Source organism: Rhipicephalus sanguineus, chromosome 2 (assembly GCF_013339695.2).
Source record: "Rhipicephalus sanguineus isolate Rsan-2018 chromosome 2, BIME_Rsan_1.4, whole genome shotgun sequence".
Taxonomy (NCBI): domain Eukaryota; kingdom Metazoa; phylum Arthropoda; class Arachnida; order Ixodida; family Ixodidae; genus Rhipicephalus; species Rhipicephalus sanguineus.
In genome coordinates, this window is record NC_051177.1 from 93027784 (window position 1) to 93053454 (window position 25671).

Genomic DNA, 25671 nt, shown 5'->3' on the forward strand with positions numbered 1-25671 from the left:
CCCCAGCCCTCTGGTAGCTAGAAAGCGAGCGGCTAGTTCCGGTTCCCGCGGCTGTCGCAAATGTTGGCTCAACAATCGCCGTTCAACACGTCCGGTATAACGACATGAAATCTAGTGAAAGTTATCGCATACTAGAAAGCGAGCTCGAAATTATCTGCCATGTTATCTGCTCACAACGGTCACTACAAAACCACCCAAAAGAAGAGAGAGAAAAAAAAGAGGCGACAACGGAAGTGCGCAGTGCAATGCGACAAAACGAATGCGCTTCGGCTGGCTCCGGCCAACGTTGGCTCTGGCTAGCTATGGCCGACCGCGTGTCGAAAAATTGAAGAGGCCCTGTGGTGGCAGCGCGGATACGAACTCGGTTTCCCGACTTTTTTCGCCCGGCCGCAGTGTGTTTGCGTGCCAGCCCGCGTCATCGTAGGTCTTTTTTTTCTCGGACAGTCCAGCAAAGCGTCGTATGAGGCGGGGCTGGCGTTAAATTGCGTCGTACAATTGAGGTTTTTAATACATTATTTCTATGGGGGTTTTGCCGGGACCAAGCCAATTCGTCGTAAAACGCGGGTCGTCGCAGGACCGGGGAACGTATAATCGAAGTTCCACTGTAATTATGTGCTACAGCAGTGTAGCACTTACGTTGACAACTTTCTGGGTTTGTTCCTTCTGGCTTGACTGCCGATAACTGTGCTCTGGTTAGCAAAACCATCTTGCTACAAGTTTTGCAAATTCTTCGCTTCTCCATTGCATTGTGTAAAATTATTTTCTGCATTCTTAAAGCTCCTTGGCATGCAGTTGTTTGCTTCAAGCACACTTTGTACAATGTGCCTTGCATGGTAAAAATGTGAAAAATAGATATTAGAGTTTCTCGTGGAGCTTTCAACAGTTAAGACAGATGTGGGACTAGTACTTAGCATTGAGACGATTATTAACTCAAAATTTATAAATATCTCTGTGAAGAATATTTTTTCTATGTTATTCTGGTAGCAGCACTACACCTTTCTGTTATCCACTCTTTTTAATCTGCTACACATTTACCGCCAGCAGCATGCTGGATCTTAATTAAAGGGGTCCCGCAACACTTTTTCAGCACGGTCAGAAAATGCTGCCGAGAGGTAGTCGATGCTCCTGAGAACACGCGAGCCAAACATTATAGCACAGCATGCGGCCTGGAATTTACAATAATTCTCAAAGTCAGCTAAAAACTGCTCCCTCTTCTCTCTACATATGATGCCATATACTCAAATGACCGTGCCTTATGTTCAAACTCGCCGCCATTGGCTGATTAGAGCATTGTGGGCCGCATAGTTACTGCGCCCACCGCAGGAGGCCGCCACATAAAAAAAAAAGGAGAAATGCTCAAGGTCATGACGCGTGCACAGCGTAACTTCTTTCCCCCGTACCAACCCTCATTGCTTAGCTTCCAGCACGTTCATCGGGACTGGAGAAGAGAGAAAGCAGTTACAGCGTGCGACAGATCTCTAACTCCGCTCGTGCTTGACGGATTCTAAATTTTTTTGCGGCGGTCGATTCATGAGGCAATAAGCTCCTTTAGTGAAGCCATTCGATGGCTACTTGGAAAAGTGTTTCAGGGCCCCTTTAAATGCTTCATCTCAAATATGTTTCTTAAGGTAGTATTATCATACTGTGGCATACGTAAGCAGCTCCTTTCTTTGAACCTAAATGCAGTAGAGACAATAGTCTAGTTTAACTGGTTAACTGGGACGTCTTAGAGGTTAACATGGATGAAACTGGTTGTTGCAGGCATGATAGTAAAAAAAACGCTTTTTATTTCATACAGACAAAGGTGTCCGCAGGACTTACTCTCCGCAAGAAGAACATCCCGACGCTCCTTCAAAAGTGGGAGAAGATTAAGGAAGAACAGAAACGAGGCATGTCAAGCTGACAAGGGTAGCCATTGCGGAGAGAGATCGACATCTCAGTCACATGAATTTTTATTCATGCTTGTACATATAAATTCATTGTAAAAACAACATAATAAAGTATGAAACATTACATCAAACAGCATGGTAGTACTTTACACTTTCTTTTTTCAGTGTCATAAAAAAAGGGACCTGTCAAAACTTAGTGCAAAACACTTAAAATTATAGTCTTCTATGCTTGCCCTGCACGTAAATGGTGGTCACATTTGGAACATTCTGGCCAAGAAACATCTGTCTGCAATATGCAGCTATCTGCCGTACATATAATGTGGCAGTCTACGGCTTACTTAGCAAGCTTTGCAAGGTGTCGTCTACTTGCTTAACAAAGTTTGGGAATGAAGGATCTTGTAGGCAGGCCTTGACGATTTCACGTAGTACTTCGGGTGATTCAAACTGTTGCTTGAAGAAGTCGTTTGAGTTGATGCCTGTGTTCCTTGCCTGTATAAATACGCAAAAGCATACTTAAATGCCTTGCATGAATAAGCATCCTCACTTCTCATTAATAATCCAAACACCAAACACTATAGCCTATGGTGTATCTTTGTTTCATGGATGTCTTCATAGAAACTAGTGCTAAACATAGTGCTACATCAATAGATGGGTTCAGAGATTCTGATGGGCGTTCGAGGACGTTGAAAAGAATGCATCGCGAGAAATTCGAGGAGTTGTTTCACACCATGTAGTTTGCATAATCGATGCAAGATATTCTTGTCGACTAGTCACAGGAAAGAGAAACCTGAAGTAAAAGGAGAGGAGAGAGCAGTCTTTTGCTTACAACTTCAGAGCGTTCTTGAAACTGAAAGTATTGTGACAGCAAGTCTGTGCAAAGCTGGCACTGTTCTGCTCCAGTCTTGTCGGCGAACCTGTCGAACTCCACTCTGAACCTCCGTTCATTGTTGCCCTGTAAGATCCAAATGCACGAGTAACTAAAGCATTTTCCTTGGCTAGTTGGAATACTGAACTTTGATGCATTGTCTTTACATGTCGGCATGTTTTTTTCCTATTTCGCTTAAGTGCTGGAAATGCATCAAAGCACGAGTCTTGATGCAGGTACTTTGTGGGAGGGGGTGGGGAGGACATGATATGATAGTGAGAATAATATATTCCAGTTGTATTTGTAAATTACCCTACCACAATGCCAATAATAACCACTTGAAGCATTGAAATGGACAGACAAGCTAGGAAAAGCACAAAAGGAAATGATGGGTGGCTTCAACACCTTGAAGTTTGCCAGGTCGCCTTAACTTCATGTGTTTTGGTAGACTTGTGCCAAAATTGTTATCAGTAAGGATGGACTACATTGTATTCTAAGAGAGGAAGACACTCAACCTGATAAGTTTCAACAACTCTGAGTTGCAATGGCCCAAATATTGGAAAAAAATTTGAAAAGATTACATGTATGTTGACACATCGACGTGTTGGTGCTACAGTTTCAGTGTGAAATTGATGTAATTGAACATAATCTTCATTCTCTCTTATAGCAGGCAATGTATTACTGAGAAATTAATGAAGTTTGAAGCACATCTTACAATGTTAAACTGATTTAACATTTTTGTTTAGGCCTAAGTTCTGTGAAGTTCAAGTCGCTCACGTGAAAGCGAGACAGGAGGAGGATGCTGTCGCCTTTCATGACTCCACGGACCCAGTCCTTTGAGTTTAGCAGAAATACACATTCCTGGAAAGGAATGAACCACAATAGCAGGGGTGTAGCCAGGATTACATTGGGGAGGAAGGGGAGGCCCGAATATTTGTGTATATACACATGCAATGCTGTAAATGACTTCGAAAAAAGATACTTGAACTTGCTCCCCACCCCTACTTACACCAGTGGACCAGAGGGCATTGAAAATAACTGATTGAAGGGTGACAAGGAAAAAAGGTATGGTGCTGCTTGTGTAGGGCCATTTCTTACCTGAAGTGCTATCTCAACGAGAAGCCAAAGACAAGGCATGGTGGTTAACCCGGGTACATGCTGTGTTCATCTTGCGCAAGTGGAGGATGTGTGCACATGGAACGTAAGTATCTTAGCTTTGTCATTCCTAAATGCTTGAGATGATGCGATCGGGAACGTTCATTGACTGAAGGCAGTACTTTGAGCAGCCTTAGGCCGTCCTAGCCCGCCGCCCCTCCCCCCCCCCCTCACCTTATCAACTGAAGGGAGGTGTCCATTCTGCCCCACATCTATACTCAGTCGGGCCTTTCACGCCATTTATTTAATGCACAGGGTTATGGCTACGCATGTTTTTTGATGACGACAGTGACGACCGAAGACACCTGATGTTGCATTGAAATAACTGTTTACTTCCCACCTTTACCCCCGGAAAGCCGGGGACCTATAGCAGGCCATTGTGAGAAGCACGTCATCGCTTCATTTTCATATTTGCACCCATGGCGGCGCTTGTTTTCTTTCGGACTCGAACAGGGGGGGGGGGGGTTATACTTAGCCCCTCTTCCCTTATGGAGAACCCTGCGTACGCCTATGCATGCAGAGACGTAGGCCTGACGATCGTGTGGGCGCGGAGCGACAGTTGCTAAAGGTTTGGTAGACGAGCGTGGTAGGTAAGTAAAATGATCATGGACGGAGAACCTGCTGTCGCACTATTGATCTGGCCTCTATTCAGACGATATCGGCGCTCTTTCGTTACGGTACGTGTGGGCAAAATGAAATGCTATCGTATCATGCACTCTGTGTATTTGTCCAGTGCGGCTTTGGGACAGGGCTGGGTCTCCACCTCTCTCCATTAATGACCTTCAGGGACTTGATGATGCCTTCTATTTACGTAATATACCACTGCAGTTTCTGAGCGTCACGACCGATAAATGTGACATGAAAACAATGTTGATGAGGTACGTGTAACGGGTGTTTCGTTTCTTTCGTCGCATGCACATCCCGGAAGGTAACCGACCGAGAGTAGGGCCACGTAAAGGTTCATGCGAAAGTGCTGCTTTGGCATCAAAGTAACTTACGTGGCTGATAGATCCTTGATTGACAACCATCATGTCAGTATCCGTGATGTACAGTAGGAGCGGGTTGTCAGTAGTGCTGACAAATACCTGTGGGTAAAAGCGTCTTACGCATTTTCACAAGTGGGCAAAGACGGGCGCGTCCCATACCTTCCAACTTCCCTTGTCACTCGGAGGGCCGCTTTTTTCGTCCGGGACGTAGGAAGCGTATCTTCTCAGCGGGAACTTACGAATAATTTGCAGTGAGCATTGAAACGACTGCGAATGTCCCGCCATGATTGGTCTCGTACGTTCGCTATAGAGTTTCATGCGCTGTGGGGGTTGTGCCCGAGACACCGTGAAATAGTTGTGTATGCTGCGCCCTCTGTTGCATTTCGCGGGAGTCGCAAGTTGCACTGGTGGATGGGGCCCAACGTGATCACTGACTGCATTAACGATCTCGAAGGCCATGCCATTGGAAGGAGGGAAAACGTAGGCTGATGCGGAAACTTACGGAGTATTGCCAATGCTTTAGAAAAGAGAGAGAGAGAACAACTTTATGAAATGCCTGCAGAGATGATGAGGCTCCCTCCTCGCAGGGAGGACGAGCTTTCATCGCGACGCGGCCATTACGTCAATCTCGTGCGTTGTGCTCTTCGATCTCGGGAGCAAGGCCTCGAAGTGCTTTAGAAAAAAAGGAAAAAAAAAGTAGAGGAGAAGGGACAGCAGAGGAGGAACCGGCGTTCATGGAATCCCTTACTATTACTTCAAGGCTGACCATAAAGATGTGATATCATCCCATCGGCGCCTCCTCATTGACTGTCTCTCCGTCATCGCGCGCAGTCTACCGTGTTCAAAAACGCATGCAAAGGGTCTAGGAAGCATTTAACTAACTAACTAACTAACTAACTAACTAACTAACTAACTAACTAACTAACTAACTGGACGAGACGAGACGAGAGCTCACTTCAAACTAAAGTTTATTCAGGGCTTAAAGTCTCCCTTCATTGGAGGGGGGGCCCTCATAAAGTGGCAATATATATATATATATATATATATATATATATATATATATATATATATATATATATATATATATATATATATATATATATATATATATATATATATATTGTTTTTTTTTTTACTTTTACTTCCGGGTCCTTTGTTAGCACTTCATTGTATATATATATATATATATATATATATATATATATATATATATATATATATATATATATATATATATATATATATATATATATATATATATATATATATATATATATATATATATATATATATATATTATATATATAAGCGATCTTTGAGCCGCAAAAACCGATGCTGCGGTGGCCTCAGCGGCTCTGCAACGCGCAGATCGTGGGTTGTTGGAACGCGGTGCGAGCTGGCATACCGAAGAATAAACGCAGGATTTCTAGATATATCGGTCAAGATCCACTTTCGCAGTCGTATTATCTAATTTTGGGCAAAAATGCTATCGTACTGAACGCATGAAAATGCATTATTTCCAAGGGATGTTGGCCCGGAATAGAAACAAAAACGTATTAGGCTGAAAAACGTATTATGCAGAATCGTATCAGCGAGATATATATATATATATATATATATATATATATATATATATATATATATATATATATATATATATATATATGCTATAGATTAAGCGTTAAGAGAGGTGTTTGCGATGATCACAGTGTAGTGAAGCCAACTGTCTCTAAAACTAAACAAATGCTTATGAATGCTATACAAATACATATATTATTCCGAATGTATTTCGGGCACTCATTGAACGTGTCCATCCAATCAAGCATTAAATGAAATTATTTTGGGAAAGATTTCTCAAAAATAACTCGGGATGTAAAAGTTTAAAGATATGTGAGCTCAAAATAAGTAACATTAGTTGACTCACTGGATTCAGAACCTCAGACACGACAATGTTATATTTTATTTTCACTACCACTTGCCTAATAAAGTTGGCAAAATACACGCGTCTTTGCAATTACAGACTTGCGATGCACAACTAAAAGAATGAAAATTGAGTGGCAAACTAAGCAGACCAAGGTGAACCGTTACCGATTCACGAGCACACTTCACACTCAGGTGCCTCGTGAAACTGTATGCTGTGCCAAGAAGCTTTGTCGAACAGGGTGGTGACCCGTGGTTTGAGGAGGCGCTGCCCATGGTATCCAGTGTCTCAGTGAATTGCATTCAGTAGTACGACGTCCGATACCTGTTTTCTTCTGCTTTGCTGACGCCCCGTCAACCAAATATTCGCAATTAAATCATTATTCGGAAAATCGCAGAGTATAATTTCCCCGCACAAAGCAATACTGCCAAAAAATTCAACTCTAGCACTTGTCAAAGGGGTGCCGCAGTGCCACCGTCGGACTGCCGAGAGGGGGCCGGGCCCCTCCTTAAAAAACGGAGGGGGGGCCGGGCCCCCCCGGGCCCCCCCTGACTTTAAGCCCTGAGTTTATTACAGAAAGTGACCAGCTTTTATCGTACAACAAACCGCAACAGCAAAAGGGAAACGCGTGCGTGTAGCAACAAACTGACTCTTGATGAACAATTATCACCTCAAAGATAAAAAAAAAATTATCACCTCAAAGATACCCTGTACGTGGGAAAGGCGATGTAAAAGAATGAAAAAGAAGAAGAGATGTGATGACAGCACGCGACAAAAAAGAAAAAAAAAAGAAAAGGTTATGACCGTAGTCCAAGTACTACACAGCAACATTTTCTGACAACAGTCACAGTTTGACAGTCCGATTGCTTGAAGAAACCGCAACAACGCCGTCATAGCGGCTCGTGCTGAAGACCGGGTAGGCTAGGACCCAATGATTTTGTTCTCCGTGAGAGGGCGGTTGTCCAGCTGGCCTAATGCGGGTGAGAGGGCCGCTCTTTTCGGAGTTGAAGCGGGTGCACTCACAGAGATGGTGCGCGATTGTTTCGCTGCACCCGCAGACTTCACATGACGGGCTCTCAGCCATTCCAGTAATAAAGGAATATTTGAGAAGGCCACTCCAAGCTATGGACGGACCGGCAGGGTAGAGTCGCGTCGTGATAAGCTGGACGGGATGCGTAGTTCAAGATCAGGGTCCAAGGTATGCAGCCGTGCACTTGTAAATGTCGCTGACTTCCACAAGTCCAACGTTAGACGGCGGGCTAGCACACCAAGTTCCCTTGGGGCGTCCGATTGACAGGGGAACGGCGATACCGCTGACACCGTCGTGAGCGGATGGAAAATAATGAAGTAAACGCAGCGGAAGCCGCATGGTTACACCGTCTTAATCGTAGTACCAGTTTTATTGTGCGCTACAGGTGGCATATAGTGGCATAGGTGAGAGGTTCTGAAAACTCCTTATCGACGTTTTGCTTAGCACAACAGATATGGCGGGACAGCGTCATCAAGTTAGCTAGATGTGTTAGTCGACGCCCCTTTTACACGCTTTCGAACGCGTTTGTCATTTCAACTATAGGTAAATTAATATAATTTTTTATGTATTATACGGCAAACTTCTTTTTTTATATTTGGTGTTACCTGCACATGAACACGTTGAAAATTTGCAGGATTCTTTTTCCCGCCGCAGAACTGGGGCTTGCCAATCTGTCTTTCTTCCGCTCGATCAATTTCTGCGGTAAAAACGGAAAGCTTGCCAGCTAGGTCCCTCCCTGGTCGGTAAACAGCAATATTGTCATCGGATGCGCGTAGAAATTGATCGTGGGCCTCCCGGTTCAGCTTCGGGTTCCATTAAGCTGGCTGTGCGCGCCGCGTCATGGTCCGCAATCGCAAGCTTCGTCCTTTGTCACGGCAGAGATGAGGTGGAGATGTTGGAATGCGCTGTGCCAGCGCCTCCTCTATCTTTCTGTGCCTGGGCGAAGGAGCGGAGCGCAACGGGAACCGACAGTCGGCGTTAGTGCGGCTTTTAGCCGCCGGGCGCCGCCACCGAAGTAGACCTGCCGTCACGTCGGCGCTCGCGGAAACGAATGCCGTGGCTGCATTCGAAGCTGCTATATGGTTCGGTTTTCGGCTGTATTCGCGTTGTTTAAAGTATAATGAAAACTTGTAAACTGGAATCATGCAGCACTTGTCGTTCTGGCAACCAGCCCATTTCGAAGGCATGTGTCTTTCGCGGCTATTTGATCGAGACGCTCGCGCGCCGTCTGCTAGCCCGATACCAGAGAGTGCATGCCAGGGATGCGCGGAAAATTGTTTTGTCACCGTTACGTTCGCTTAACTGAGAGTCGGTTTTTGACCGTCTGAAAGTCGATTTTCGAAAGCAGCATTTGCCAAGAGCTAATACTGAAAGCCTGGACGCTTAAAGTTCGCCGATGCGTGCTACCGTCTACTGGTGTAGCACTATACGCAAGCCTGGAGTTCATGCGCTAAATAGCACGAAATGTCACTAGACTGCTTCCAGGGATATATGTGATCGCCCGTTCCCTTCGTAAAGCTTTTGAGAATTACATTTGTTGCCACCGGGATAAAGCAACAGCTGGTGCCAGAAACAGAGGAACTATGCCAAGTGATTCCGCCATTTCAGAGCTTAAACCAGTTAAATCGTGGTGGTACGAAAAACAAACAAAAACAGCTATATATGCTGCGCGCTTCCTGCAACACTGGCCGATGTGTGTGAACAGACGCTGTCGTTCAAGTATAAAGTCGCAGTGCCGACTCTCAACTTGAGCCAGTGTGAAAGGCGTGAAAAATGGCGCTGCCTGTTGTCAGTTGCTTGAGCTCGTCTTTGTATTTGTCGACGGATTGTTGTAGCCTCAGTATCTAGCTCCTCAGGCATCTTTCTTTTCTCTTCCATTTGCCCTTTTCTGTAGTGAGCAAAGGATAGGCCCAATGGCTGTCGACCTGGACGCTTTTGTCGCATGGGGCCGCCTGCTCAGCCTTGTTCACTCATTTATTGTGACACTGTACATAATGATTGTCGGTTGTTTCGCCCGTAGCGCATGTGGTGTCCATGGGCTCCGATTCTTCAGCTTCGGGACCTAATGTCAGCGCGGCATGCGCATGGCGGCGCTCGCGAGGCAGCGTTGCTATTAGTACTACATGCATTCGTTGACTGTTCGGACGCAACACGGTCACGTTTAGGGATACTTGCCATGCTTGGTTCAGTTGTTACCTTGGGTTGCAAACGTGAAGGGTAGTATGCAAAGAGTGACGCTACTGCATCCTTCTTAAGCCACCTCTTCTTATATTCTATGAAATCTTCGCGTCGTAAACGACGGCTGCATATTCTAGTGTAGTTTGAAGATGTATTTAGGAGACCAATTATCCCGCCTAATTACTGCAAGCCACCTCTACTAAACACCAGCGGCAGCTGGAATTTCATGGAACGACAGCCGAACAGTGTATTAAGGCGAAAGCCTTAGATGCCTCCTCAAACGCGAAAAGTGACCGTTGGCGGCGTCAGCACGAGCGATGCAAAAAATAATTACGTGATGACGTCATCATAGGACGTCAGAGATACTAAAATTGTGTGACATCATCGTGACGTCGTCATATTACATCTTCGCTTGGTCAAAATGGGCCGATCACGGAGGCAGTGCATGCCTCCACTGATGTGCAGAAAGCTTGCACTGCCTCCGACCCTTGATGCTGTAAGAAAACCACGTTAGGCTTGCACTGCCTCCGACCCTTGAGGCTGTAAGAAAACCACGTTAGGCGCAGAAATATCTCGGAGGGAGGCAGGGAATGTTCAATACGTTGACTGGAAGAAAAAGAAGAAGATGACTTTGCCTTTCAGTCGTCTTAGATGAATGCATAAGGGACCCTGTGAGATTTTTTTTCTTTATCAATAAAGGGAAATAAAAAAAGACAATCGTGATTTCTTTCCGTTCCATTTGCACAGTGGAACACAACAGAATGACATATTAAGGCATTGGGGCGATTGCAATAGCCTGAAATAGAAAATCAAACGCGAATACTATCAAACTCGAATGCAAGTATTGAACTGGCAGCACGGCCTGACAGACTGCCTGCGGAATACGTACAGCGGGGATGGAAAGACACGCGAACATGCGGCATCAGCATTCTTTGCTGTTTCGCATTTATTTTCAAGTGGTTATAGCCTGAATGATTGATGAAAAGACGACGTCATCCATGACACAATAAAAAACCATCTAGCATCTTGTTATTGCCACCACGGTTAGAGCGTGATAAAAAACAGCGCCCAGCTATGTTCGCGTTTCTTTCCATCCCCCTGTACCTGTGAAAGCCTGTAAGAAGCACAAATGCAATTAAACTCGGATGCAAACACGAATTCGTGGGCTTTGTGATACGAGCGGCCGTTCTGCGCCAGCTTCCCGTAGTCTACTTGCACAGCGCCACCACGCGGCAGCGGCTAGCGGACGCGGAGCGCGTGCTCGACGGTCCGAGGAGAGCGTTCGCCCAGGCACTGAAAAAATAGAGGAGGCGCTGGCTGTGCACAAGCTAGATGGTGGTACGACGCTTTAACCCCGGCCACTAGGAATGCGAAGAAAATAAATTGACATTCCAAATGCAATCGACCCGTGCTTACCAAGGTTGAGATTAGCAGCTTTCGCTATTCTCATTTTGACCGTGAACAAATGCCCAAGTCACACTGAGCATGCGCACTGTGGAATTTTCGGGCGTTGAAGAAAACTTTGTGCACAGTGTGCATCGCTTCCCGCCCATTTTCCTAAAACTTCGAGAAAAACCTAGACGCCTAAGCACCACCAGCAGAAAGAAGAAGCACAAGAACTGCTGGCTAGGCATTATACGTTCTGGCACTGCCATCGACCGCAGATTAGTTCATCGTCAGCGGCCTGTGCTTCAAAGTGAGAGTGGTGACATGATGAGTCCTGGAGCTAAAACATCACAACTAACCATACGGACAAGAGGTAAGCGAACCAGGAATGGGCGTGGCATGCTATGTTCCGTCTCGTGCGATGTTCTGTCACGGCCATAGCCTGCCATACGATCGCTTCACGTTGTCGTAGCCTCCGTTGCCATGGTTAGCCATGGTATCTGGTAATGTCGCCGTACAATGAATGCTGCACTGAATTCTGGAAGGCCTGTCCAAATATGCAAGCTACTCTACGCCTTATGTTGATCGGCTGTGTTGTGTGGTTCCTTCGGGGGTACTAATATCCAGAATTCTGAATGATGAGTATACGGGAGTTGGTTTCAGGCCCCAATGCGTCGGAATTAATTGGCGTGCCACAGGAACACCTGTCGTCAGCTTGGCGGTCACATGCAAATAACGTATAAATACAACATTTGTTATACTTTTAGAGAAAAATGTGCCTAATATGGCGCCCAATAATGAGGTTCATAAATGAAATAAGTTTTCCGAATTTTTCTGTTAAACATCAGCTGGTATGAGCTATTGGATATTGGTGTTTCCTGTAAATGTGGCCGAGCGTGCACATCATGGCTGAATCTGATGATGTAGCGGCACTTACCGCACGCAGAAGTAGGTCGGCATGTAGATTTTCAGAGAAGAAACGCCGTAGGAAGCAGTACATAGCATACAAGTGCTCGCAGACACCTTTCGCGTTGTTCAAGCGCTTGTGACGTGTGCTCTTTGTGTCTGTCCTTGGTAAAGTTTCGCGCTAAGTACAATGATGGGCCGAGATAGCTCTTCGCCTTTAATCTCGCGTGCTTCCGCCAGTTTTTACGTCGTCATGCCGTCAGCTGCCACGTCATCAAAACTACAGTCCCTGCACAGGCGCTGCCGATAGCTGGTGTAGTATGGCCGTGCAGGGCCGTGTAAAGGCATTTGATGTAAACATGCGTGTGAGAGCATAAGATTTCGGTTTAAAGAGCCTGGTTTGCGTGTACGTCTTTCTCACAATGACGGCCGAAGACCACGGGTTGCCTCATTGTAACGCAGGAATGCCTGTTTTACGGTTCTTCTCACTCCTGGGAGGAAGAAGACGACGACGTATAAAAGGCTGGTTTCCCAATGCCAGCCTGTAATTTTCAGTCTTCTTTAGCGAGAGCAGAGTTCATCTTTTAATTTCTGTGCCTCGACCTCAACGAACGACGGTCTGGGGGTGACCGTACTGCGAAGCAAGTACAGCGACCGACTCCCGAAACGGGTCGGCCAGAAGCAGCAGCGCGGCGGCCCTCCGTTGTCGCCCGTCCTTCATAATGCTCTAATGGCATCCACCGCAAGTAATCAGGCATCAGGTCAGCAGGTTCATTCTGTAGACCACAAAGAAGATGAACAAGCAAGGAAAAGGCTCCATGAAGACGACGCTCAGTCAAGGGCTTCTACAGAAGACAACGAAGAGATGGACCAGACAGCTTTCACTGTTGCCTCCTACAAAAAGAACAGAGCCGCAGGTGTTCCTGTCTTATTCAAGTCAAATCAACCTGACCGAAGCTTCTGGAAAGTCAACCCAAATCTCCTGTCTTCTGCAGTCGTGACAACAGCCCAAGAAAAGGTACTCAGCCATGGTCTCAACAAGGATGGCAGCCTCATGGTGACAATGTCTTCAGTTCCTGCAGCTAATCGCCTCCTCGCGGTGACAGACCTGGCGGGTATTGCTGTAGAAGCACGAGTTCCATACTCCTACTCTGCCACGTACGGGAGGATACAGGACGTCCCAGTTGAGTTCTCGGATGACGACCTCAAGGAGTATTTGAGTGAACAAGGAGTCATATCTGCTAAAAGGCAAGTTGCTTACATTCCAAACGAAGATGGTGCTGTAACAGAGACCCGAAGACGCTCGGTCATCCTCGAATTCTCTGAAGACGCCCCTTTACCAAACCGAATGTCATTTGGATTCTGCAGCTATCCTGTAATGGAATATATAGGATCCGCTACCTAGTGTTTCAGATGTCAAAGGCACGGACATATAGCGAAATATTGCAACGGCCCCATCCGCTGCAAGATATGCGCTGGCGCACATGCGCACAAGGAGTGTACGTCACGTTCTCAGCTTCGATGTGCAAACTGTGGAGCTTATCATGCAGCATCATATGGCGGGTGCCCCAAAAAGAAAGCAGCTACTCTAGCACGGACAATGGAGCAATTCCAGGGAAAAGCGCGGAAACGACGAGAACCACCACCGAATCCGGATATGATATTCACATCTACAAATCAAAAGCAACAAAATACAGTACAGCGCAGCGACACAACGTCGAAAAAGTCTTTTGCATCAATCGTGAAAGGAAACCGGAAGAGATCATCATCTGCAAAGAGCCAAGAAAAGTCCAAGTGATCCAGATGCAAGTCAACAACAAATGTCCCCAAGGTCGCAGCAGAGCAGGAAGAGCCAAGGAAAGCTGTTGGGTGGCAGCACCGTACAGGAAATATCAGGAATGCTGATCCCCATGATGTTCGCGGCAATCAAGGATCTCCTATGTGCCAACCCATCGTCGAAAGACATCCCAGAGGTACAGGCAGTCCTGGCTTTTGAACCACTAGTGACGACTTCTTTCACGGCGCAACGCCGTGATTCTTCTGAGTAACAACCATGGATTCGCTACCAATTGACTGGCCAGCGGTGTCCACCAACAAGCACCTTCGCGCATGTACTATTTTCCAGTGGAATGCTCGCGGTTTGCGGTCAAAGTTACCAGACTTAAGTATCTTGCGCGAGTGTATCATTTCCCGTTCATGGTCATTTCTGAGTCTCGCGTCGACGAGCAGTTTAGGTTAAAAGGTTATTATTTTCATCATTCCAGGCGACAAAACGGAATTAGCCGACTCCTTGTTGGATTTCGAAACGACGTACCTGCATGTGTGATTGACGTAGGACCACATGACAAGAATGAGTACGTTTGCGCAACCACAATAATTGGATCTGAAGTGTTTACCCTAATCGGCGTTTACTTGGAACCAGGATCACTGTTCGACGTATCAAGACTCTAAAGCTTGTTGACAAGCACTCAGTCTCCACATATTATTTGTGGCGATTTCAACGCACATAACGAGATCTGGGGCAGTTCATATACATGTGCTCGTGGTGCTAAGCTGGCCAAACTTCTTGCAAAATACAACATATAGCCCTTAAATGATGGCAGCATAACTTACCTGAAAAATCCGAAGGCTGTCAGCTGCATTGATGTCACATTCGTATCAAGTCAAGTGGTCCCAATGTTTTGATGGTGTACAGACTTCGAGACTCGAGGAAGCGATCACTACCCTATCCTAATCTCTGCCCGTCATCTTCGGACGTCGCCCAGTAAAGTGGCACTGAAGTTGGTAGACTGGGATGCTTACACAGCAGTGGTAGACAAAGGGATCACAGCCTCGACAACGAATGCAGAATTAATACCGACAATAGCTCATTGCCTCCAAAAAAGCACCCGCTCTGTCGTTGAACGTTGTAATCTGCCAACGAACGACGAAGAATTCGAACGATTATGTGCCATTCGAAGGCGTGCCGAAAGGAAGGCTCTACGTACAAAAAATATTGAAGACCTCAGAGCTTGCCGACGGGCACAAAGGCACATACGACGGTACTTAAGCAAACTGAACCGAAAAAGGTGGAAAGATTTTTGTGGTACGCTAGATATACGCAAACCGCTGAGCAAAATCTAGCGAGTCATCAGAGGCATTCGCAAAGAGCCGCAACAGCTTTACCCTTTCCTCGCGCTGTCATTGCATGAGCGCGCATAACTGAAAGAGGTAGCAGTGCAGTACTGTAGGCTCGTTTCCAGGGGGCAGCACCATCTCTGAACATTGCAAATCATCAGACTCGTACTCCTCGAGCGACCTTTTCTGACTTAGAGGAACTTTTCACAATTGAAGAGCTCAAGGCAGCAATCGGCGACACGAACAAGCGATCAACTCCTGGCCATGACGGAGTGAGTTATGCAGCTCTCGCAAATTTAAGCCCCACATCTCGCCTACGTCTTTTGGAGTACTGTAACGCCTCGTGGATAAGTGGGGAGGTTCCGAAGGAATGGAAACTAGCCAAAGTTATTCCTATATTGAAGCCAGGAAAGCAGCCAACAAATTACGCCTCCTTCAGACCCATATCTCTACTTAGTTGTGTAGGGAAGCTATTCGAAAAAATGATTCACAAACGACTCAATTGGTTCCTGGAGACTAAGAAAATTTACCCGGAGGAAATGAATGGCTTCCGTCAAAATAGGTCTGCCGTTGACAATGTCATTGCCTTGATCGCATCAGTGGAAGAATTGGCTTGTGGAAACACACCTACTGCATTATTTTTAGACATTAAGGCCGCGTATGATTCCGTCTATCATAAAGCAATACTCGATGCTTTGGAAACCCTTGGTCTTGGAGGACGGCTCTACGCATGGATTGCAGACTATCTTCAAGGGCGCCAACTTTTCATGTGTACACCGGAGGGCCCTACAACGTTTCATGCCGTCGAAAAGGGAGTACCACAAGGAGCTGTGTTGAGCCCAGTATTATTTAATCTAGTACTTATACATCTGAAAAGAAACCTGCCCCGTGGCGTCAGCATCACACTGTATGCGGACGATATCTGCATTTGGAGTGCGGCACGTTCCCGCAGAATCACCCAACAACGTCTCCAGAGAGCGCTGGCAAACATATCGGCCTACCTAAATTCAAGAGGTCTCAAACTGTCCCCCGACAAAAGCGTTGCTATGGCTTTCTCGAGGAGAAGAATGGAAAAATATCCACTAGTGTTGGGTGGTCGCACCCTTCCATACGTGAAGGCACAAAGGTTCCTTGGGGTTACGATTGATAGGAATCTCACATGGTCTCCCCAAGTGAAGAAACTGACTGAGAAGATTTCGTCGGCATCGCACGTATTCCGATTTTTGGCCGGTCACAGTGGGGCAGCAACTGCCGATCAATGGTGCTCCTCCAAAAGGCCTACGTCGACGGGACCTTGCGTTATTACCTGCCCATACTGCATAATATGTCTTATACAAGCAAGAGAAAACTTGAGGCAGCACGCAACAACTGTCGTCGAATATGTCTTGGCCTTCCAAAGGGATCGTCTCGAATAGCAACTGTAGCAGAAGCCGGATGCCTGCCTCTTGAAGTGATATCTTCACAGGAGACGCTTCGGATTCACCTCAGACACGTTATTTACAACAAGACCAACTTTTTAAAGAATATTTCTACAGCCAATGCTACATCTAGCTTCGGGAAGGCCGTCGGAAGCATATGCGCACGTATTTCGATCCCTGCTCAGGCGTCACCTATTATGCCAAAGAACATCTCACCCTGGACACTGGCACCACTAGAAATTGCGCCATATATCCCCGGAATCAGTGCAAAAAGGAAAATGCCCCAAGCAGCAACTAATCAGATGGCGTTGGAGTATATGTATAAAGAATACGCAGCCGAAACGCACATATTCACAGACGGTTCTACAACCCAACGTAGATTGTCGTACGGAGTTTATGTGCCCTCTACAGGAAAATCCCTCTCGTATCGTCCTGAGAGAGCGACATCATCTACGTCAGCTGAGCTATATGGCATTAAGGAGGCTCTTATGTTTATACTACGACAGCAGCTGCCAAAAATGGGTGATATTTGCAGATTCTAAAGCAGCCCTACAAAGTATGTGGAACGGGTATAAGCATGGTAATCACCAAAGTGTAACCTGATATCGCCTATCTTCATCACAAGGCTAAGATTGCAGGACATTACATTAAGTTCCAATGAATACCTAGCCATGCTGGTATTTCAGGAAACGAAAAAGCGGATGAAGCAGCCCGAAAAGGACTCCACTACCGGAATTTCAGAAGAATATTTTTTACTAAAGTTGACGCCTCGAAGTTCGCAAGAAAATATGCCTGTCAAGAAAACGACCGCCTCTGGAATCTGCCGCTCCACTAAGATAACTGTCTGCGATGCATTGACCCAGAAGTGAGAGTGAAAATTTCCCCAACACTTCCTCGCCAACTTGAGACGCTGTATCATCGTCTTCGACTGAATGTGGCATGCACGAACAGTTATTCGTACCGCATAGGGCACACCACTAGTCGCTGCTGTGATAACTGTGGCAGCATAGAGACAGTGGAGCACATATTACTGGAATGTTCCGCGTACCGCGATGAGAGACAATTGCTTGAGCGACAGATGGACATGATCTGTCACGATCACTTAACATTACACAACTCATTAGGCCCAGTGCCCAGCCCTTCAAAGCAGCGACAGGTTTTACAGGCACCGTTTAATTACCTATCAAAAACTGGCCTAGTCGAAAAGCTTTAATGGTTGGCTATTTCACATAGCAAAGCCTTATCTTACCTGAAACCCTCCTTGTAAATATTTCTATCAGGTTCACTTGCTATCGCATTTTTTATATTCTTTCTTTCTATTATTATTTCCTCCCCTCTCTTCTTTAATCTGTCAATCCCATTCCCAATCCCTACACAGAGTAGCATGCCAGCGGTATACTGGCGCCGGCAAAAATCTGTATTTCTAATAAAGAGCATCTCTCTCTCTCTCTCACTCCTGTATACGTATATATACATTACGTTGCCCAGGCATTGCAACGCGCATGATGACTGTTCACAACAGTTAAGAAATATTAATGACGCAGTAGAATATTCACTGTACCCATCAGCGGTGCCACAGTCTATAACAGCAGTGGTCTCTTTACATTCATCCATGCAGTGACTCGCTCGACGGATGGTTTGCTTGAGCTTTCTAAAAAATTTGGCAATTATGATGGAATGCTCATGGTGGTGTTAGAAACGATTGGGAGGACTGGGGCATTGTTGATCTCTTTGCCAAAACGCAGCATTATTTCAACGCAAATTAATGCGTGGTATTGTATCTGGCACGCGTGCAGTACGTCGCCATTACACTGCTTATATCCAACGTTTTACTATCTTAGTTGGCGGCTACTTCGAATAGTCAATACATAACAACTTTATGGCTCGATAGCCGTCGCGGTTGCGAAAGAGAAGATAAGAGAGATGTGGAATGAAAAACGACAGGTTGGTCATTATTTGCCTAAGTCAGTTGATTTAAACTGGTTCTATAGCCGAATGTGTTCTAACCGGCACTGCTAAAAGACCATATTGTATCAATTCGCCCAACAGTTAAGCCACCTTCGCGATCTCTCTTTCTCTCTATGCTCAAAAGCCCCCAAGGCCCTTGATATGAGGACGTTCTTTCCTTGTCCGATGAGCTTCTTGCCCCGCGTCGGCCGGCCCACAGCAGATTCAGCCCGGAGCCAGGAAAAGACCATGGGGGAAAATAGACACTTTATTGTTTACATGGTAAACTAGTAAGTAGTACATGTTGTGGCCACGCATAGACGAAGGACGTATCGAACGCAGAGCCCCCACGGAGGAGTTGAAGCGGGCCACTGAGCGCACGAGGGGACCATGGGGCCTTGCTGGGGCCGTGGTCGAGGAAGCGACTGTGGCGGTGGTCGCGGAGCACATCGAACTGAAACGAGATACGCGCAGGTAGACGTTATACAAGTGACGCTGCATTGCACCGTACACTCTTAGAAGAAAGGGCGTCGGGGCACTCCCTTTGTGAGAGTTTTGGCTTGTCCCGCTGGGCACTCCCTTTTACGGGGTGAAACAACTCCCTCTAGACAGGGAGTGATTCAACGCCTCCTCATGGAGTACAGTACTCCGTCTGCGATAGAGTGAAAGCACTCCTCCGAGGGAGTAAAGCTATCACGTTGAAACAGCTTTGAAATAAAATTAATCGAGCACAGAAAATGGCACATTCATACGCGCACACATTCACGCAATCAAAACACTTAGAGCGCTCGCAACCAAAACGCATACATTAGAGGATTTTAGTCTGTCCGGCACACCGGTATACTCAAATTGCTTTGCGTGTACCAGAATACCGGGTGTGAACTGCGCATACGCACGCCCGGTAAACATGGCCGCGCCGCCGAAAGCGATTGCCGCCCACCTCGGATCTAATCAAAGTGGCGGTCGCGCGCTCTGTCGCTCGTTATCTCCGAACTGATGCTTTTATTTGCTTTAGGTTCACGTCCTTAAACTTCGACAGCAAGGTATTCGTGTCGATTCGGCACCGTTTTCGAGAGCCATACTCAAATAATCAACGATGTAGGCTTAGCGAGTGACAATCACGGAATCTCGAAGGTCATACATTATGTGTCGGTTAGTTGTTTTTACCCTCCATAGCTGGCGCAACTTGACGTGGCGGCAGCTACGGCACACAAAGCGGCTGCGAAAAAGAAGCACTCGAACAGCGTTTCATGGAATAATTTCTGTAATGCGTAGCTCTAGGGGTAATTAGAAAATGGACATCAATGTAAACATGCACATATGACAACACATACAAATCGCACACGATACAGGAATCGCACTCATGACCACAAGCACCGAAAGCAGACACACTAACTACTACGCCACTGAGCCACCGCGTGCTTCGTTGACTTTTCACGGCCTTATATATTTACAAAGTAGTTTGCAACGAGAGGGTGGAGCTTGCTACTTCTTTTTTTGCATCACCGGCGTGTGTTTGCGCGTGGATTAGGTTAGTAAATAGTTAGCGCGGCGCCATGAACTCACGAAGGCCACCGTTAGCACCTTCAGCTCCGACTTCTGTTCGTTGTTTGTCGTGCCGCAAGAGAAATGATAAACGTGTGTTTTTTGTGTGTTCACCATACATCGTGGATGTCTGGCTCGCCCAAAAATTTGCTCATACCGGCGTGAAAAGTACCTTTAGATAGCGAAACTCACGTATGTGTATTCTACGAGCGTGTGCTGTTGGAGCAGTTTTGGTTATTTTTGCCGCGAGCTGCAAGTGTCGGCAGTGCGTTCTCAGCTGTTCGAAGACCACCATATGTCGCATATTTTTGTTACATACGTCGATGTCAGAGTTCCAAGGGTATTTTAGCGTGCACCTATACAAGCTCGTGCATTTATTGCGCGTGTAGGTGCTGTTGCGATCTGCACGCAGGGTCAGCGGCACCTCTGAGCAGTTAGACGAATATTTGCGTGATGAGCACTTACGCGCGCTGAAGCACGACATACAGTGCTTCTGAATTAGTCATAGTCAGTATTTAATTGCTTTTATACTCGGAGACTAGCTACCTTTACTAAGTAACCTTTACTCTTCCGTATCACGCCGCCGTTAAATGTATGTCGAAGGCGTCCACCAAGGTTAAGCACGATGTCCATTAATTCGCGAGTGACATGTCACCCTTAAAATAGAAAAGATAATACTGTTGCGCCTCTGTATTGCGAAAGTCCGCGTGTAGTTGGCACCACTACTGAAGAGATTGTGCAGTACCTATTAAAAAAAATAAGGCATTATTGTTGCCTCAGTGAAACAGCTGTTCTTCAGAAATAAGGTGTCATTTTAATTAGGATATTTTTGTCACGGCAGGACACAACTTGACTTTTCGTGATTCAGGATTACACATAGCACGAACATGAGTGCAGCAGATAAATAAAAACTGAAAAAAAGTGGGTGCCATGTGCACTCCTACTACCATCGTGTACCTGTAGTTGATTTCCAAATCTACAAATTATGCGACCATTGATAAATGATCAACCATCAATGTTCGATCACAGTTGATCTGTTTTCGTTCACTGCCTGTCGCTTATTTGCACGATGTTTTGCAAGAATCACTGGTTAAACCCATCTGGTAACGCAAGCATTATCTGTAGCATGCAGTGGTTCTCAAGAGGGGGGGGGGGGGGGGGGGTCAGCGAAGCCATTTCTGGGGGTCCGCGAAACGCATCTTCGAACAAAAAAAGAAATACGCCTTTTTTGAAGAAACAGTATGTCCAATGACAGCGGCCCCCACTATTTTTTGTTTTGCTTCACCGCATAACGGTTATGCATTGCGGCGGAGCTGACTGATGCTTTCATGAGATGGCTATAAAGCGTTTTACTGCAATTTTCTACCACATGTGCTTTTCCAGGCTTGCATATTTGAAGAGAAAGCGTAGCGAGAACAGCTGAAATGTGGCGGCAGATCGCACAACTTAGTGACACGCTGTTGAGATTGAATTGGCGTGGCACATTAGTTTGACCATTCTTTGCCACGGAGAAACGCAAGGCACCTATTTCACGCTGCATGTTGTGTAATTTATAAGCCCTCACACCCCCCTCCTTACTTCTCACCTGCAAGGGGTCCCTCATCACTTCCACCAGTCCCAAGGGGTCTCCAAACATCCATGGCTAGAGAACCACGACCCATATAAGAGCCTGAACAATTTCTTTTACAATGTACAAGGACTTTTTTGTTTGAATTCATTACAAATTCTTAAAACTTCAAATGATACAATAAATGCTGGTTGTAGCACTTTATTAGAATCAAAACAATAACATTCACATGTCAATGTAAATTATACATTTTCATCTACCACAGAACCTATGCTCATTATTGAACAGATGAAACAACATACACAATGCAACCTGAGCACTATTCACAGCAGTAAAATATTATGAAAGTATAGTTCGAAATTCATCACAAAGGAAGACACATACACTTCGAATGCCAGTATGCAAGTACAATCCAAAGAGATGGCATGCACAGCAGTGGCGTAGCCAGGGGGGGCACACCGGGCCTCCCTCGCCCCCCCCCCCCTCGAAATTTTTTTTTTTGCTATGGCATACAGGCCAAAATGACAACTGAACACATCTGCCTGCCCGGCTCCCACTTCAAATCAAGAGACGACCCCCCCCCCCCCCCGAAAAAAATTTCTTGCCTATGCCCCTGATGCACAGAGAACTTGGTGTCTGCCTTACACATGAAGGCAACTCGATAAGTAATAAAGGCTTGCAACACTTAGGCATGGTGGTGTACCATTTTTCTTATATATTGCATTAGTTGCCCTCAGGCATGAAAACATGTTACGCATGATTGTGCAGTTCAATGTTTTGTAGAAAGACCTGTGGTGTCGACCATAGATCCATCTGCTAATGTTTGTAAACACAGTCGCCTTTATTCACATATTTTTAAGAATAATGGTAAATTTATAAAGTTAAGCTTGGGAACATGGCATTATTTCGCAACCCTATTCACCCGTATTATTATGCAAATAGTAGACAATGGTTACAATATTTACATGCCAGCTAGTGCCATAAATGCGACCGGAAAATTGGTTCCTCGTCACCTTCAACAGCTCAATTTATGGCTCATGCAGAAGTGCCACATTGAAAATGAATCCGCGAATACCGTGACAGGAAAGTTGCCTCGGAGTTAGGCAATAACATGCTTTGAATTAAAAATTGCCCATCAATACTGGTGGTGGCTTGGCACATTAGAGGACATGCCATGAGGTTGAATAAAAATTGAACAGGGAATAAATAACGGCTGTAAAACAGTCAAGAACCATGCTTAGTAAATAAATGAGTTACATTCAGCATCTTTTCAAGCCATGTAAAATTTTCAAATGCACACTGTTATTGGAAAGTTTGGACTCAGCACCGTGCATAACACAGTGCAGCAGTCCAAGTGCTGACAATCCTAAATACTGAGAGATGTACAAGATCATCAGTATAGTATACTGTAAGGCACAGGAGTGTTCACAGAAGAGACCGTCTTGTAGACAAACAGGTGGGCCAGAACTGTTGCTGCTTTGCCAAAAGTGTTCAGTCTTCCTGAAAAAGATATCAAGCAAAGAAGTCCATTAAGCTTTCTGCATCCATACAAAATACCCACTTGTCTTCTCTTACTGCAGACTTCTCCGAAAAAACAGAAAAATACAAAATTAAGAAGCTGCCAAGTATTTTCTTGTGAGAATGCAATAAGTGTGCAGCACACTTCATTCTTGTAATATCTAGAAAGACGCAGCATTATAATACAGAAAGACGAGGCTCAATTGCTTGTCCATGTTTTGCTGCCATGTTTTTATACACCTAGCAAAAGAACAAGGTACAATAGCTAGTGTGCAGTGTTGCTTGTTGTTTTGTGGAGGCAACTCCTATACAAAATAATTCATTTATCCTCAAAACTTAGTGCATGTTTCTCCCAACTAAATTATTTAAAATCCTAGGCTAGACGGGACAAAATAGATATATAGTACTTATGAGGCATGCCACAGTGGACAGCCTCGATTTTTTAATTTACATTTAAATATAAAACCTGTTAATGCCAAAGCAACATCTAGATGTTGTCCTTCTCACAGCACTTTGGACTAAACCAGCTGTGCACATAGCACCTGCCTGTAAGCACTGCACCATCCTGCTTCTGCCAACTATGAATGCGTGCATACTGAAAATTTATATGCTGCTTACTGCTTGCTGTTACCTTAAATCTCCCCTAGCCAACACAAACTAGACAAGCAATTAATATAACTGTCAAGGGGAAATGAATGTAAAAATTTTCCTAACAGTGATAACTGTTAACAGTGATAACAGTGATAACACAAGGCGCATGCAGCCCATCCTATGTTAGTCCTGTTGTGACTCACAACAGGACTAACATTTGTGTCGCAAATTGTGAACGGTTTTGCAACTACCGAACACAAAATAAAGTTAAACACCATAATAACAATGCGCTAGTGAGCTTCAATGTATATCGATGTATATGCCACTTCATTGTTAAGGTAATGCATCACAATACTGATCGTTTGAAGCAAAACGGGAATGTGAACTAGTTGGCGGGTAATAGGCGAGGTTCAAGTTTAGGCAATAAAGCTTTCAGTTGTGAGTAAGCGCTCTTGATGTGCACTTTCTTGCCTTGTCTTCTTAGCACTGCCGTTATATAAGTACTGACCATTTCGCCAGGAACACTATGATCCCTCACAATACAGTCAATATCATGCTACAGGTGTCTATTATCGAGGCACTCCACTGTAAATTCATATAGTGTTATAGGCGTGACAGAGAGCAGGTGCAGATTCTGCATACTGTATCGGATGATGAGATAAGAGCTACCATGACATTGGACTCAAATAGTGATACTCGCAATGTTTCCATGTATCAATGACTTGCTTCATTAACACAGGTATGCACTGCACAATTCAGAAATGGATTCTATTTGATCACTCTCTCCTAACGAGATTACTGCTACCAACCCAGGTCCTGTGAAGCATCCAGATGAGCTCCAAGAGTTCTTATCAAGCTGCTGGTGTCCACAGCTGCATAGCGTTGCATGTGCCATCTTGAGACCATCTGCAAAGAAAAAAATGTACAGATTTTTTGCAGTGACTCACTATTTCGTGCTGCACTAAACAGCTGTAAAGCACACACAATACCTAATTCAGATAACCGGCCTAAATTCAGTTAGACGTCCATGCATGTACAATCTTTTAACTCTAAGTTTATTATCCTAATGCACTCGAACACCAAGAACTAATTCAGTACATAAACAAAACTGGCAGTGTAGATAAAGCGTTTTTTTTTAATCTCAGGGAAAACAGATTCCAGAGCTTTTTCACTGCTGCTCCCATTTGATGTTAACATTGAAAGTGCTGCTGTGCTTCTTACGCAAAAGTGAGCTTAGAGACAGACTTTACGAGGCATCATACTCTTCTTTCCTGCTTTGTTCTTTTTCTGTAAATTTTCTTTTTATTATCCTTATTCCTCGTACTTCTTCCTTTGCACAGCATGGCCAGCCAGTTGAGAAGTGGCTAACCTGCCTGTCTTCCCATCTATTTCTTTCTTTCCTTCCTTGATTTTAAGTCTTGCAGCATTTACAAATATAAACACCAAGTTCAGTAGTGCAGTGTTGCCAACTGCACAACATTCATAACCTACAGCCAACCTACAGCCAACCACAAATTTCACTGCCTGTGCGAGACTAGAAAGCAAATACTTGGTGTTTCAAGTTCCCTCCACACCTACCATTTCGTCAGAAACACAGCATTTGAGTTTCTGATAATTAATTGTTTGCCGTGTATCATGCTAATGAAAGAGCT

General features: G+C 45.3%; 3 protein-coding genes across 3 annotated transcripts in view; 1 reads left to right on the top strand and 2 right to left on the bottom strand.

Moving 5' to 3' along the window:
- The window catches only part of LOC119383396 (formin-binding protein 4), a 44738-nt gene extending 42718 nt beyond the window's left edge, over positions 1 to 2020 (top strand). The window contains exon 15 of the mRNA XM_037651499.2: positions 1799 to 2020. Coding sequence (XP_037507427.1) covers positions 1799 to 1903 — 105 coding nt within the window. The 3' untranslated portion in view covers positions 1904 to 2020. The remainder of the gene's footprint in view (positions 1 to 1798) is intronic.
- A 177-nt stretch (positions 2021 to 2197) lies between these two features.
- LOC119383397 (uncharacterized) lies at positions 2198 to 5191 on the bottom strand. Its single transcript, XM_037651502.2, has 5 exons — positions 5055 to 5191; positions 4908 to 4994; positions 3532 to 3615; positions 2716 to 2841; positions 2198 to 2378 (listed from the first exon to the last, which is right to left on the bottom strand). The coding sequence occupies exons 1-5, from the start codon at positions 5178 to 5180 to the stop codon at positions 2217 to 2219; spliced, it is 585 nt and encodes a 194-aa protein (XP_037507430.2). The 5' UTR covers positions 5181 to 5191; the 3' UTR covers positions 2198 to 2216.
- Positions 5192 to 19048: 13857 nt separating this feature from the next.
- Positions 19049 to 25671, bottom strand: part of LOC119383399 (uncharacterized) — a 78033-nt gene continuing 71410 nt past the window's right edge. The window contains exon 5 of the mRNA XM_037651505.2: positions 19049 to 19252. The gene's annotated coding sequence lies outside the window, so the exon portion shown is untranslated. The remainder of the gene's footprint in view (positions 19253 to 25671) is intronic.